General features: G+C 47.3%; 1 protein-coding gene across 2 annotated transcripts in view; it reads right to left on the bottom strand.

The window, feature by feature from the left end:
• NOTCH3 (notch receptor 3) overlaps positions 1-13,557 on the bottom strand; it is a 67,066-nt gene extending 53,509 nt beyond the window's left edge. For both annotated transcript variants that reach the window (XM_066613334.1, XM_066613335.1), the window contains exon 1: positions 13,363-13,557. In XM_066613334.1, coding sequence (XP_066469431.1) covers positions 13,363-13,444 — 82 coding nt within the window. In that variant the 5' untranslated portion in view covers positions 13,445-13,557. The remainder of the gene's footprint in view (positions 1-13,362) is intronic.
• Between the last annotated feature and the right edge of the window lie 2,408 nt (positions 13,558-15,965).

The following is a 15,965-nucleotide window of genomic DNA, read 5'->3' as shown; positions in this document are numbered from 1 at the left end:
TGGCTTGGTCATGTCGTGAGAATGGATGATGGCCGGATCCCAAAGAATCTCCTCTATGGAGAACTCGTGCAAGGAAAGCGCCCTACAGGTAGACCACAGCTGCGATACAAGGACATCTGCAAGAGGGATCTGAAGGCCTTAGGGATGGACCTCAACAAGTGGGAAACCCTGGCCTCTGAGCGGCCCGCTTGGAGGCAGGCTGTGCAGCATGGCCTTTCCCAGTTTGAAGAGACACTTTGCCAACAGTCTGAGGCTAAGAGGCAAAGAAGGAAGGCCCATAGCCAGGGAGACAGACCAGGGACAGACTGCACTTGCTCCCGGTGTGGAAGGGATTGTCACTCCCGGATTGGCCTTTTCAGCCACACTAGACGCTGTGCCAGAACCACCTTTCAGAACGCGATACCATAGTCTTTCGAGACTGAAGGTTGCCAATACAAGGTAAGTAGATTATTTTGTTTTAATATTAATAATTGAAGTAAGTTGATGTTTGATAGAAAGTTGAAAATTTAGAAAATATAGTACAGGGCATTAGGGAAAATTTAGTATATATTATATAATGGATAAACTAATAAGAGGCAGAAGCAGATTAGTAGTAGATTAGGAGATACAGTATGATTAATGAGTAATGGTATATGGTATTTTAGCATTCCTAAATGTATGTTATATGTTTGTATGTCTGTGTGTGTTAAAAATAAATAAATAAATAAGGAAAAAATTACTCTCCCCCCTTTTCTTTCAAAAAGGCATCTACCCCAGTTCACTTGGGAAAGAGGTGCCTTTTAAAGTGGTTCTCCTCATACATTTAGCAGGAGGAGAGTAACTATCCCTCTTCACCTCAGCATAGCATCTTTTCTAATGGTACAGTCACTAGAAGATATGCTGTTGTGGGATCAAGAGGGGCAGCTGTTTCTTCTGAATCCTTTTTGGTAATTCAATTGTGAGCCTTTTGGAACCCGTTTATTCATTCATTCATTCAGGAACGTAAACCACTTTGTGACAATTTTTGGTTAGAAAGGGTACAGAAATATTCTAAATAAATAAATGCATCCTTGTGGTTGAAAGTATTTTAGACCCTTTCTTGACACTCTGTAAAAGAAAATGCTTCTGCCTGAATGTCCTCCATTTCCCTTGCCTCCTTCTGTAGCTCCTGGGTTGTACTCTAAGCTTATTCTGAGCAAGTAGAATAAGTAGTAGCCAATCTCTTGATTAAAATATGCAACTTGCTCCTTAAAACAGCCATGATGCCAGAGGATTGGAGGATAGCAAATGCCACACCCCTCTTTTAAAAAGGAAGGAGAGGGACCTGGGAAACTATAGGCAGGTCAGCCTAATGTCTGCCCCGGGTAAGACGGTAGAATGCCTCATCAAACAGAAAATCTTAAAACACATAGATGAACAAGCCTTGCTGAGGTAGAATCAGCATGGCTTCTGTAACGGTAAGTCTTGCCTCATGAACCTTTCAGAATTCTTTGAAAAGGTCAACAGGCATGTGGATGCAGTAGAACCTGTGGATATTATCTATCTGGACTTTCAGAACGCATCTGATACGGTCCGTCACCAAAGGCTGCTGAGGAAACCCCACAGTCAGGGAATTAGAGGGCAGGTCATCTCCTGGATTAGGAACTGGCTGAGGACCAGAGAGCAGAGAGTATGTGTCGATGGGCAATTTTCACAATGGAGAGAGATGAAAAGTGGTGTGCCCCAAGGACCTGTCCAGGGACCAGTCATGTTCATAAATGTTCAACCTGTTCATAAATGACCTGGAGACAGGGCTAAGCAGCAAGGTGGCCAAGTTTGCGGTCAACAACAAACTTTTCTGAGTGGTGAAGACCAGAAAAGATTGCAAAGAGCTCCAGAAAAATCTCTCCAAACTGGGAGAATGGGCAGCAAAACAGCACATGTGTTTCAATATAAGTAAATGTGAAGTCATGCACATTGGGGCAAAGAATCAAAACTTTACATATAGACTAAACTAATGGGTTCTGAGTTGCCTGTATCGATCAGGGGAGAGATTTTGAAGTGCTGGTGGACAGTTCAATGAAAGAATTGATCCAATGTGCAGCGGCAGTAAAGAAGGTTTATTCCATGCTTGGGATCATTAGAAAAGGTATTGAGAATAAGATGGCTAATATTACAATGTCATTGTACAAATGGATGGTAAGGCCACACCTGGAGTATTGTGCCCAGTTCTGGTTGCCACATTTCAAAAGATATACAGGTTGAGCATCATTATTCGCTTGGGTTCCATTCCAAGCACTCACCTGGATGGGCACTATAACAAATCAATTTAAAAAACAAAGTTTTGTTGCTCTGGTGATTTAAAAACAGCCTTGCTGACCTTTGTGATGTGATAAGAGTCATTAAGAAGACAATTCATCTATCAGTACTCCTCCAAGAGCTTAGAAAGCAACTTCACTCAGCCCCTCCCTTCACCAATACAAAGTGATCACCTTTCTTTCATGTGCTCAGGGAGAAGGGAGGGGTTGCCTGGAGAGAGAAGGACTGATAGATTGTCACCCAGCTGCCTTCTCTCTCTCTCTCTCTCTCTCTCTCTCTCTCTCTCTCTCTCATATTAAGGAGTCTATTGTTAAATGACTGTTCAGTTTTTAAAACTGATTTTAAAGGGATGCATTTTTCCCCTTCTCCAGGGATCAGCACATTCCTTCTCATTTGCAGGGGACATTCATGTTGAGTCAAATCAGTGTATAAAAAATCCATGTATAAATAGGCTGGACCTGTAGTGGAAATGGAAGAGCTGCAGAAGAGAGCAACCAAAATGATTACTGGGCTGGGGCACCTCCCTTATGAAGAAAGGTTAAAGCATTTGGGGCTCTTCAGTCTAGAAAAGAGGCACCTGAGGGGAGACATGATTGAGACATACAAAATTATGCAGGAGATGGATAGAGCAGTGGGATGCTCTTTTCCCTTTCACATAACACCAGAATCAGAGGACATCTGCCAAAATTGACTGTTGGAAGAATTAAGACAGACAAAAGAAAATATTTCTTTACCCAGCGTGTAATTAGTCTGTGGAACTCCCTGTCACAGAAGTGTTGATGGCATCTCGCCTTGATGCCTTTAGGAGGGGATTAGACAAATTTCTGGGCAAAAGTCCATCACGAGTTACAAGTCCTTGTAGGTATGTGCAAGCTCCTGATTTTAGAAGTAGGTTACCTCAGAATGACAGATGCAGGGGAGGGCACCAGGATGCAGGTGGTGTCTTCTTGTCTTGTGTGCTCCTTGAAGCATTTGGTGGGCCACTGTGAGATACTGGAAGCTGTACTAGATGGGCCTTTGGCCTGGTCCAGCGGGGGTCTTCTTATGTTCACATAATATTTTATGTATTTTCCTTTGTCAAAGATTTTCTTTAAGGGTATATAATTCTCTACAACAGCAATCTAGCTTTCCATTTTGCTCTTCACAATAACTTGCTGTTCAGATACCAATTTTTGTTGGCATCCTTCAGTCTCGGAAGACTATAGTATCACGCTCTGAATGGTGGTTCTGGAACAGAGTGTCCTCTCCAGTTCGTGAAGCCTGGGTAAAGTAGGTATGGAGGATAGGCTGTTACCCATGCAGCAAATCCCTCCTCTCTACCTCGCTGAAATGGTCCAATGGAAAGGCAGAGGCCAATACGGTTGGTTCCAGCGGCGTCGCAGGAGTTGCTAGAACGTGACTGTGTTCAGCCATGAACTGCCTCAGGGACTCCGGCTCCGGATTTTGCCTCGAGGTTGACTCCTGAAGCCTTTTCCATAACTGGATGTAGCCACAAGGCAGTGGAGGTTTGGGATCAGAGTTTTCCTTCTCTCAGATGAGCTGCCTTCCCAGGCTGATGAGTCCCATCTACCCGGTGGCTGTTTAGTTGCCTCTTACGACAAGTACAGCCAAACTGAGGGCCTATTCTTATCCCCAGCCCCCAGAGGAATCAGATACCAATAACTAAACATATTTTGGATGTAACCATTCACTTTGCACATTAGGCATTTGTAGTGGCAGAAACAAATAGGCAGGAATGGGTTATTTTAGTATAGTTCACAAAATCAAAGATCCACTGGCCACTTCCAAAGTTGGCTAAAGTGACACCAGCTATGTGACAGGTTCTCATAATTCTCTAAATCAGTGGTTCTCACACATTTAGCACTGGGACCGACTTTTTAGAATGAGAACCTGTGAGGACCCACCGTAAGTGATGTCATGACAGGAGGCAACATCATCAAGCAGGATTATTTTTAACAATCCTAGGCTGCAATCCTACACGCACTGACCCAGGAGTAAGTCCCATTGACTATCATTGTTTAAAGCATCTTCATTGTTGGCATCCTTCAGTCTTGGAAGACTATGGTGTCACGCACTGAATGGTGGTTCTGGAACAGAGTGTCCTCTCCAGTGCGCGAAGCCTGGGTAAAGTAGGTATGGAGGATAGGCTGTTACCCATGCAGCAAATCCCCCCTCTCCACGTCGCTGAAATGGTCCAATGGAAAGGCAAAGGCCAATACGGCTGGTTCCAGTGGCGTCGCAGGAGTTGCCAGAACGTGACTGTGTTCAGCCATGAACTGCCTCAGGGACTCCGGCTCCGGATTTTGCCTCGAGGTTGACTCCTGAAGCCTTTCCCATAACTGGATGTAGCCACAAGGCAGTGGAGGTTTGGGATCAGAGTTTTCCTTCTCACAGATGAGCTGCCTTCCCAAGCTGACAAGCCCCATCTACCCGGTGGCTGTTTAGTTGCCTCTTACGACAAGTACAGCCAAACTGAGGGCCTATTCTTATCCCCAGCCCCCAGGGGAAATTTCCCCAAATGCAGCCACATACCATGGTAGCATGAAGTCTAATATATTCAAAATGAAATATTGAAATGAATGGGGACCCACCTGAAATTGGCTCGCGACCCACCTAGTGGGTCCCGACCCACTGTTTGAGGAAACACTGCTCTAAATTCTCTCAATTCTCTAAAATGACCAGATCCCTAAAGGAGTTGCAGAAAAATCTTTCCCACGTTCAAAAGAGAGCAAGTATAGTGATGATATTAGACTTAGACCTGGATGGACCAAGTTCAAAAGCCCATTCAGCCATGAAGCTTCCTGGGTGACTTTGGCCCAGTCACTATCCCTCGGCATAACCTACGTCACAGGCTTGTTGTGAGAACAAAAGGAATGAAGGAACTATGTACATCACCCTGAGCTCTTGGAGGAAGGGAGGCATTAAAATGTACCCCCCAAAAAGCTGCTTATATTCCAAACTTCTCTGTTCCTCTGCTTCACCGTTGAGCAACACCAGAAATTAACTCATCTTCTCAATATGCAAACAAACAAAAGGAGCATTGCACATGTACTCTACAACCCAGTTATCCAGTGTAGCTCCAAAGGCTGTTTTCAGTTGGATCTGCCATGATGGTTTCATCATAGCTAGTATGGTCATATCAATAGGCGCCTCCAAAAAACTCTGTAGTAACCTTTGATCATTCTAAGATACTCCTTAATTGGGACCTTTTTTTTTTTTGCTAGAGAAGACACTGCTTAGACAGGCAGTTTATGCAGAAAAGTCATAACCATGCAGATCTATCTATCTTTGAGCCATTTCACATTGGTCCTTGCCTTAGGAATGAATGTGTTTCCTATAGCTTGTAAAACCTCTTTGCATAAGTGTCAAGCCACCAAACATTCTTTTGGGACCACTTCATGTTTTAATGCGGAGGACATATTTCCAGAGTCTCCATTATGGATACAAATAGAGAACATCATAATGCTAGAAAGAGACTCATAAGCCTTTGAAAACTCATATTAAAGAGATGCAGCCATTCACAATTATCCCAGGGCATGTCCACTGTGTCTCCCGTATATTTACAAACAGATCTCACACCAATTCACACCATGGTGCTCACGGTAAGACAAGCAGTAAACCCCCAACCATGTAAAGTAGTTTTTATTGAGCTGGAGACCTGCCCCTACCCCTAAAACAGAGGATGACTAGGTAAAGACCTCTCATTTAGAAGGCCATCATGAGCTCTTTAATCTAGACAGGGGCGTAAAGCAAAAGAGGTAAAGGAAGACACACACAAAAAGCAGGCCCAAAGTACTCTATTAGGATCAGAACCCTGCACCTGACAAGTAAAAGAGTGATCTAAACCTAGAGCTGAGCAGGTGTGGCAGCAACCACACCAGCTCAAGAGTGTTGCATATGTGCCATAAGGCATGGTTGTGGCTATTTGACAGTCGGCTGGGCTGGCATGAAGTCCCATGCCAGTTCAGCAGAGCTGCATCCCATACAAGCTAGTACTGGTACGTTTGCACCAGGTGGCGCAGGGGGTGGCGGAAGGGTGGTTCAGAAGTAGAGGGGTGGAACAGGGAGAGGATCAGACCCAGGAGGGGGTGGGTTCAGCAGCAGTGGCACACACTGCATCCAAACCCCCTTCTCCAGGCAGGCAGCCCTACACAGAGCTTCCCAGATTTGGGCCAGCTATACAGCTGACGCTCATCCAAGAAACCTATTTGGGACAGCTGAGGTTTTACTAGAGGTAAGGGAGACCTCCAGACTGCTCCTAAACTGCACTGGATGCAGCACAGGTCATGCAGCCTGGCTGTGCCAGTCAGCTTAGGACTGGGCAGTAAGTCATTTAGGAGTTATATTACATCAAAACCTAGTACTGTAGTTTCCTTAAAATGTTCCTTGTCCCTGATGACCCACCACGGCTTTTGCAACTTTTTCACATCTGACTTTCCACATCTTAGGGTTTCGTCCCTCACAGAAAAAGATTTCCACCAAACGGCTCAGAAATAAAGCCTCCCACATAGTGATACCTTCAGTAATGCCAGGATTCAATGTACAGTCAGAACCTGGTATTCAAAAGGAGCAAAACATTTTTATCCTGTCCCTCCTACAATAGCAATTCATTACTCAAAACCCATGTTTTCCCTGAAGCTTTTGGCTTTGAAAAGGGATGGTCAATTCTTGTATTCTTGGCAAGAGACACTACTATGATTTCAGACACCAGTGGAGGCCAGAACAATCTTCAAGGATGGCTAGGTTCTATAATGAAGTTTGCATCATCTAGCAGTAACAGCAGCACAGGCATGTAACATGTGTACTCCAGGGGTAGGAGGTCATCAACAGGAAGAAGACTGTGGAGGGACAACCATGCTTCTGGAAAAAGGCACATTTGACAATGGTACTTTGACCTTACCAGTTGGCAATACAATAACACTTTGAATAACACACGTGGAATGTAATTGCTTCTTTTCCTTTCAAATGAAACTATGAACAAAACCTATCAGAATCCCTTGTTTGGCAAAGCTCCCAGGGACCAACTGAATCTGATTTGGAAGCCAGGACTCACAGGTTCTGTCTAACACTGGGGGTGGCAGAAACTATGAGCCAGAACTCTGGTAATTTATTCCAATCTTCAGTCACTGTACAGGCCACTCCTGAAGCAAGAACACCTCTTTCCCCACAGATCTTCCAACTTGGAAGAACGCTTGTAAATGCATCCTTGCTATCTGAAGCAAGGAGCCATTTCCTCGACACTTGCAAAAAGAAAACATTTCCCTGTCTTGATTACTTCTGAGTGACACAACTGCTACTAAAGTAAATGTATTTCAAGCCAGAATCACCAGCAGGAGGGAACGATGTTCACCTGCATGAGATATGGTACAATGGAGAAAAATGGGAGTATAATTCTCAGAGAGTGCCATAATTCTACACAGCTCATCCTAACACAAGCTACAAGAAAATCAAAGACTCTCCAAAGACATATCACCTGGCTACAACATAGGGATCCAGAAGAGGAGACACAGTGGTTCCCCATTCTAGTGACAACATTAAACAACCTTTTTGGCCCATATCATTCAAGACTCTGCTACAGTGGTTTTTAAATTCTATTACTTCCAGATAAGTCTAGAGCAGGGGTGTCCAAAGTTTTTGGCAGGAGGGACACATCATCTCTCTGACGCTGTGTCGGGGGCCAGAGAAAAAAAGAATTAATTTACATTTAAAATTTGAATAAATTTACATAAGTTTACATAAATGAATATATTAAAGATGAACTTATATTAATGAATGAATAGCTCAAGGCCTTTCCCAGTTTGAAGAGCAGCATGGCCTTTCCCAGTTTGAAGAGACACTTTGCCAACAGTCTGAGGCTAAGAGGCAAAGAAGGAAGGCCCATAGCCGGGGAGACAGACCAGGGACAGACTGCACTTGCTCTCGGTGTGGAAGGGATTGTCACTCCCGGATTGGCCTTTTCACCCACACTAGACGCTGTGCCAGAACCACCTTTCAGAGCGCATTTCGAGACTGAAGGTTGCCAATACCAATACCTAGCTCAAGGCCTATAAAAGGCCTTGCACAAAGCAAGGCTGGCCTTTCCTTTGCTGCTGCTACTGCATCACAGATGTGAAACAAGAAGCAGTGGAAAGATCCCACAGCTCACGTGAGAGGTCAAACAGCCACACTCACAGTGAGAGCAGTTGTGTCAGCCAGTGTGGGCTCCAACAAATCTCCAGAGGGCCAGAGTCTCATTGGAGACTGTGGGCTCCCTGAGGGCCGCATTGAGAGGCCTCAAGGGCCGCAAGTGGCCCCAGGGCCGGGGTTTGGGCACCCCTGGCCTAGAGAATCCTCACTAAGTAGATCGGTAATGCTTTTCTGAAAGCCACTGTGCACACTGCTACCAATTATCCCTACAATTGCTCATTACAAAGGGAGTATTGAGTGTGATCTACAATATAGTCCCAATTGATGCAAAATGATGAGGCTCAACAGGCTTACCCAATGCCCCCCATGCAAATATATTGTGCACCCCAGGACACCCCACTGAATCCCTTGCAGCATGCAGAGGTTCCATGACAGATACATGGGGATTCCTCAACAAACACATTGGTCCGGAAAGAATGTCTTAAAGGCAAAAACTTTGAAAACCACTGACCTACTGCAAAAGCATCCATTGCACTGTCTGCCTCTTTGAAGAGATGTAAAGGCTTACACAGGAACATTTAAAGTACAAATAAAAAATATAACACAAAAAACAAATATCCCCAGAGGGAAAGAAAGAAGTCTATGGAAAAACTTCCATAATTCCCAATCTTCCCTGAATGCTCAGACAGCACGGGATATGTGTACCACCCACAGATTTTGGTTACCATGTAGGGTGTGGTTGAGTGATTTCAGGCCCTTTTTGGCAGGCTTGTGTAAGTCAGGCTGCATATACTCTGTGCAAAAAAAAAAAAAATTAAAATTCCGTGCCAAAGTACACTAAATTCTAAGCCAAGAAAAGCTGAACACTATGACTTGTACATAAGTATGCAAAATGAGCACATTTGCATATGCTTGCCCTTCTTGCACAATTTACTCCTACTCATGGGAGGGATACACCTCTATACAAGGCACCAAAGCTTCCTGACCACTGGGTCTTGAAATTTCACTGGACTTTCCTCAGACCTAAGTTACATTTTCTAGGCAATCTTTGTTGGCCTAAGAAGTAGAAACCTATTTTTAAAAATGAAAGCCAAGATTCTGCTTGAGTATAGAATTCTGCACCCACTAACAATTTGTGCGCTTGCAAAGTGCATTCACATACTATACACAGCCTCATTATACAGCATCTGGAGACAGCAGCACCAAGTCCCAGCACCAGACAGGAGAGAATAAGATTCTCAATTACAAGGGAGTCACCACTCTGTACAGCCTACATGCACCCTGGAGATAGGGGCTGTGCCACCAGGACTGTATCTGAAAGGGAAAGGACAGAAATGTACCTCCTTTCCCTCCCAAAGGCATCAGCCACCCTAGGCCACAACTCTCTGCAAGGCACTGTAATGACAAGAGTTTACTATGGCTCTAACCCAAAATCAAAAGAACATGTTTTACCATCTTTAAAAATCTATTCTGACTCCATCAATCCAGACTAAATGAATGTATGATAATGCCATTCAACATCTGGGAATATGCACCAGCTCTGGTTTCACAAAGCTCCTACTTATGGGTCCAGAAGTTCCATGCGGCAGCATGATAACCCAGAATCCATAAGCCCACTGTAGTTTCCAGACTACAGTACTCTCAGTGCAGGCACATTCAACCCAAGCAACTGCATACTAAAAAAAATAAGCTCCTGAAGTGACAGCATGCCCCAGAGCTGTGTAGGGGTTTCCTCCAGCTGCTCCTGCATTGCCTTTGTTAACTAACTAGCAATGTGGGCAGAATAAAGGGGCAGGGAATTGAATGACCAGCCGGCTGGCCCACTATTGCATCTGGAGGGGCTGCAGCAGGGAGGCAGCTGCTGTATTTCAACAGATCTCTCCTCTGTGTACAGACAATTTCAACTCACATAATCTGGGCAGGGGAGTTCTTTAATGTGACCAGGAAGAAGCACGTAGAAAACAGCACAACTAGATACATCCCATTTGCTCACTCAGATCAGGGCTCAGTACCTAGAAGAACCAGGATTCTCCCTTCCTCAAACACAGCTCAGTTCAAAAAACCCTGGAAAATAACATCAACCGAAACCCTTGATAGGGTATCAAGCGAGACCACCAAAAGACAAGCTGGCATGTTGTCAGATCTAGAAAGAATAAAATGCCCAGATTTGCACTCTTGGAGTGCTTCCCCTCTTTTAGCCCTAAGAGATGAAAAAACAAGGAAAGAATTTCAGGTCGATGTAGGAGAGGGATGGAGGTCTGTGTCATACAAACTCAAGAACAACCCAAGACTGATTAAAACACACACACACACACACACACACACACACACACACACACACACACACCCCGGGTTTATGTTCTTTCATTGGATTACAGACATTTTAGAGGGAAAAGCCTGGACCACACTTAAGAGATTCTTCGTAAGGTATAACATTCCTGTACAGAAGGAATTAGAACGCAACACACATACGCAATGACTCCTGGTGCATGGGTTTCAGAGCATGGGCATACAGCGTACTTTGTAGGGAAGCCATGGCCAAACTACAGTGGAAAAACTCCTGTGAATCCAATCATGTTAAGCAAGCCACAGATGAGGGCTCCAACAAATGAGGCACTCCACTCCAGATCATCACATTGTTATCAGTGCAGCTAGACAGAAAAGAGAGAGCAGCCCTGGGAGAGACAAGATGTCTGGTTTGCAGACATTAATCTGGATGAGGCCTAAATGTCTGGTCCCAAGTTTTATGTGCACAATATAGTAGAAACAGCAACTGAACCCAGGTCTGTTTGCCCTCCCACACAATGCCCTTCCCACTAGACAGACTTGCAACCCTTGTATGACCCTCATCTAGCACAGCCCACACCAAAAAGAACCTCATCCCGCCAATGCAAGCTCTTGCAGTTGTGCCAGATTTGGCGTTTTGCATTGAATCACCCAGTCCTTGAGGCCCTCTGCATGCAGCGCAGAAGTGAGGGCATTCCCACCCACCCGATCCTGATCACTTAGCACTATTTTGAGTTCTTCTGTGTCCTTAAAAATGTCCAAATGTGGTTTGAAGCAGCAGCTTTGAGCCCCTGTCTGGCTTGAGACTGCCAGGCCTTCGGCAGCCCTGCGGTGGAATTGCTCAACCAAGAACAATGCCCTGTCTATGTCCAGCCAAGCAGCAAGCTGGCGAGGAGAGGAGGAGGGGATTCATATTCCCGGGCATCCACAATCCACAGCGGCCCAGCCTCATGCATAGGACCCGCCACACATTCCCACGCACCGCCAAACCAGCTGGCTGGGAACAGTCTAATAAGCAAGGCCGGCTTCCCTAAACCAGTCAGGTGGCTTCATGGGAGAGTGAAACCCCTGCTGAATAATAGCCCTACGTTCTATTTACCTTTTGCAGCAATTATCTCTTCCCTGGCATACTACTACACGTTTCATAGGGCAAAGCAAGTCGCTGCATGACACCCAATTAAATCATCTTATCTCCTGTTTGCATCATAGTTTATTCCCAGCACCACAAATGGGAAAAAGCAAGCTGGGAGGGGGGAAGCGGCATTCATAGCAGATGAGCCTCTCTGACTCCCCAGAAGCCTGGGAACTGGCTGGCCCAGTTGTTGAGCTGTGCACTCCCTAGCAGGGCTCCAAGACACATTTCCAGTTCCAAAGCCAGGGATCTGCAACTTCCAGACCAGCCAGAAATTGTATTCCTTTGGATCTGAAGCAGTCATGCTTGGGCTACAGCACGGGCATTAATAGGCAATTTCTTTGGAGTCACAACAACAATAAAACTTTGTACATCCAACAGAATGTGAAGGAGGGGGGCAGAGGGCTGACAGCTGCTGCTACATCTGTCCAGATAATCAACACCCCTTTCTTGCTATCCCACACATACAATGTGCCACAACAAAAGCACTACCAAATTCAATGACAACTCAAGTGTTGCTCTTGCAAGGAAGCCATTTCGTGACACTCTCAAAAGAAAAAAGGGCCTGTGTGCAGCACCCTCTATCCATCACAGTCTCCAACACAACTAGACACACAATAACTCAACCACACACAAGCCTGTTACACAATCAAACCGGTATCCACATACACACCTCCAGAATGCAGTCAATGACCAACCAAGCTACTACATAACCACACACGAGCATGCCTTGAGCACAGAGAAGCACTTTCCTCCTAAACACTAAAAGGTGCGCATGGACGTGTGTGCACGATGCTCGCAATATGCATAGCACTTGCACAAGTACATGATGCTCTGAATGCACAGTTTGCCAAATGCCCATTCCCTCCTTTATCCTCTGTACTGTACTCGTGTGTGCAGACACACACACACCAGCAAACCCCGCCATACACACGCTCACGAAACCACAACGGGGGCAGGACAAAATGGAAATACGAGCTTTTTCCAGCCTGGCTGAGAAGAGAGAGACCGAAAGGGGGAGAAGCCCACTCCGCGATCCAGCGTCCAGGTTTTCCAGCAGCCACGAGCTGGGGAGCTGGAACTGGCTGGCGAAGAAAGTTTGCTCCAAGTAAATAAAAAGCGCAAGATTGTTTCCCCTGCAGCTCAAATCAGTGCCGGGGAATCACAGCTGACCCCCCCCCCCGGCACTCGGGTCCGCTCTCATCGGCGCCTCCTCCCCTCCACGGAGAACTAAACAATGATCATTTATTGTCTTTGTGGCCGGACTGCGGTGCAGTCACCCTTTTGCCTCCCCTCCCGGGGGGGGGGAGCAGAGAACGAGCGCGGAACAAGAGAAAGGGCTTCCAGCGCCCCCCCGCCCCGGGCTGGGAATCTCCGGACGCCCCGGAGAGCCGAGGAAGGGCTCGGGCGAAGTTTTGCTGAAGTTTGCGAAAGAGGAACGAGGAGGCCGGGCCAGCCCTGCGGCGCACCCGGGGGCTTCCTGAAAGCCCGCACGTCCCGTCCCGTCCCCCCCGCTGCAGCCGCCGCCCCCGGTGCCTTACCTGCGCCCAGTGCCAGCCGCCCCAGCAGCACGATGCCCAGCCATGCCCGCCACGGGCCCCCGAGCCGGGACCCCCAGCCCATGCCCCCGGTCCTGCTACTGCCGCTGCCACCCTATAGATCCATGAAAAGGGCCGCGCTGGAGCTCCAGCCAGACGCCAAGATACCGAGAGCGCGGCGGCGCCTCCTTCTCCTTGCTCCCGGACCCTGGGAAACTTTTCGGAGCGAGAGCGGAGCGGGGCGGGGCGACCCCGCTGCCCGGGGGCGGGGTCCGCACCCAGCCCGCCTGGCCTGGCTCGGCTCGGCTCCCACGCTCCCTCCCTCCTTCCCTCCCTCGCCGCTCCCGCGCTGCTCCGGGTCTCTCCCCACTTCCCCCCACCGCCTTCGCGAGTTGGACGCGGGGGGCGAGTGTGCGCGCAGCCGGGGACGGGGGGCGCACGAAGCGGGCTCCTCTCCGTCTCCCCCTTCTCAGTGGGGTCCAAAGGCGACCCCCAGAAGTTGCCCCCCTTTGCGCACATCTGGACGCCTACAGGGAGGCGCGGGGGGCTTTGGGCAGCTTCTCTGCCGGGGCCAGCGTGGGGCGGGCAGTTCAGTCCGGCAGGGAGACTTACTTGGGGCAGGGCGATCAAGGCCGCTGGAGGGGCAAGCGTGGTCGCGGGCGAGGCATGGCCGAGGCCCGGGAAGTGGGCTTGCTCGGCTCGCACCGTCACCCGCAGCCACCAGCCAGGCCGCCCTGCCTTTTCCCACACGTGATCAGCAAAGTCTCCAGACGTGACCAAAAAAGTGGCTGTTTCCTGAACATCCAAATTCCCCGCGGAGAGAAAAAGTTTCCATCCCCCCCCCCCCATGCAGAGGCAGCAGCCCAGAGAGAGCAACGTCTGCTCTTTCCAGCGGCCCTGAGGCCGGCTAGGAGCTGCACCGGGGTCGGGGAGGCGCAAAGGGAGGTCACAGGACGCCATCCCAGGCAGGCTTGCCCCGAACGGAATTCCCTGTGCCCTTCATGGAGCTTGCTCCCGAGTAACTGTCCTTTGGACTGCGGTTTAAGAGCCCAATCCTATGCAGGTCTACTCAGAAGTAAATCGCATTGTAGTCAATGGGGCTTACTCCCAGGTAAGTGTGGATAGGATGGCAGTCTAACAGGCCAATCCTATCTATGCTTTCCTGGGAGTAAGCCCCATTGACTCCAATGGGACTTACTTCTGAGTAGACATGCATAGGATTGGGCCATCAGTCTGCAGTCCTTTGCGCACATCCCTGGGAGTAAGCACCATAGAATTCCACAGGTGTTACTTTGAGAAGGCCTGCATAGGATTGGGCCCTAAGACTGCAATACAGTGCACATTTACATGGGAATAAGTCCAACTGAAAACGGTGGAACCTACTTATGAGTAGCTTGCTTAGGAATGGGCTGCACATCCGTTTCTGAATTTTTCAACAGTCTAGGTGAATATTTGTTATACTGATTCATAACGAATATTAAGTTCATCTGAACAAAGTGCTAACTGCGAAGGGGGAGAGGGGATGTAATATGACAGGCTGCTGAACTTTGGATATCACAAAGCATTCCAGAAATTAGGGTAATCTGTGGCAATTCACTTCAAGTTCAATAATGTGAGGTTGTCATTTCTAAAAGTTCACAGATCATTATGGGTAATTAGGAAATTGTTGTGAAATGGGGAGAACAGGGAAACATAATGTTGCCAGCTAAACTGGTGGCATGCCTTACTACCCTGGGTCATGAGTTAAATTCTGGTAACAACAATTTTCAAAAAGAAGGTGGATAACAAAAATTTAAAATTAAATTTTTCACACACCTGAACACTTGAACTCATGCCACAGCATATGGGTCATGTGAGAAGAAATAAGCAAGCCAGTAGCTAAAACTTTAGAACAGGGGTGGCAAACATAAGGCCCACAGGCTGAATGCAGTCCCCGGAAACAATTTATCTACCCCCTCCATTGTAATTGGGCTCTCCCAGTGTGATAATTGGGCTCTCTCGTTTCTTGAAATTATGAACAAGATTTGCACATTTTCTCTTCTGTCATTTGTAGCTGATGAGTCTCTTCTGTGTGAGAACAAAATGCTTATTTCTGCTTAATGATGTCACTTCTGGCCCTCAGGAGGCAGCTCAAAAGCTAACCTCTGCCATTTGTATGAAACAAGTTTGTGGACCTACCAGAGATAGAATGGGGCACATGTCCCGAGTGTAGAGCCTCGCACAACTCTAGGACTGCTTAGGAAGCCTTTTGAGGCTCCCAACGTGGTTGAAACCTGTGCTTCTGGTTTGCCGGAAGCACAGTTTAAGATTGTGGGGAAGCTTCAGAATGCTTCCTCAGTGCTGCGTGAGGCTTTGTGGTGATCCAGGTAAGTGGGGGGGGGGGGCAATCATGGACCTTTGCCCAAGGGCGACATGAGGACAGGTCCGCCACTGGTTTGAGCTTCCTGTTCTACATACAGTCAGTTCTCATTATCTGTTAGGTTAGGTTCCTGGAAAACCTAGTGGATACTGAATTAGCAGATACTGAATTATTGACTCTATGGGAAAAATGGGGTTAGGTTCCAGGGGATCACCATATATTCTATGAACTTTATGAATCTGAATCT

The sequence above is a fragment of the Tiliqua scincoides genome, chromosome 2 (assembly GCF_035046505.1).
Source record: "Tiliqua scincoides isolate rTilSci1 chromosome 2, rTilSci1.hap2, whole genome shotgun sequence".
In the NCBI taxonomy this organism is placed as follows: Eukaryota; Metazoa; Chordata; class Lepidosauria; order Squamata; family Scincidae; genus Tiliqua; species Tiliqua scincoides.
The sequence above is the reverse complement of the archived record's forward strand: the minus strand, read 5'-3'. Positions and strand labels throughout refer to the sequence as shown.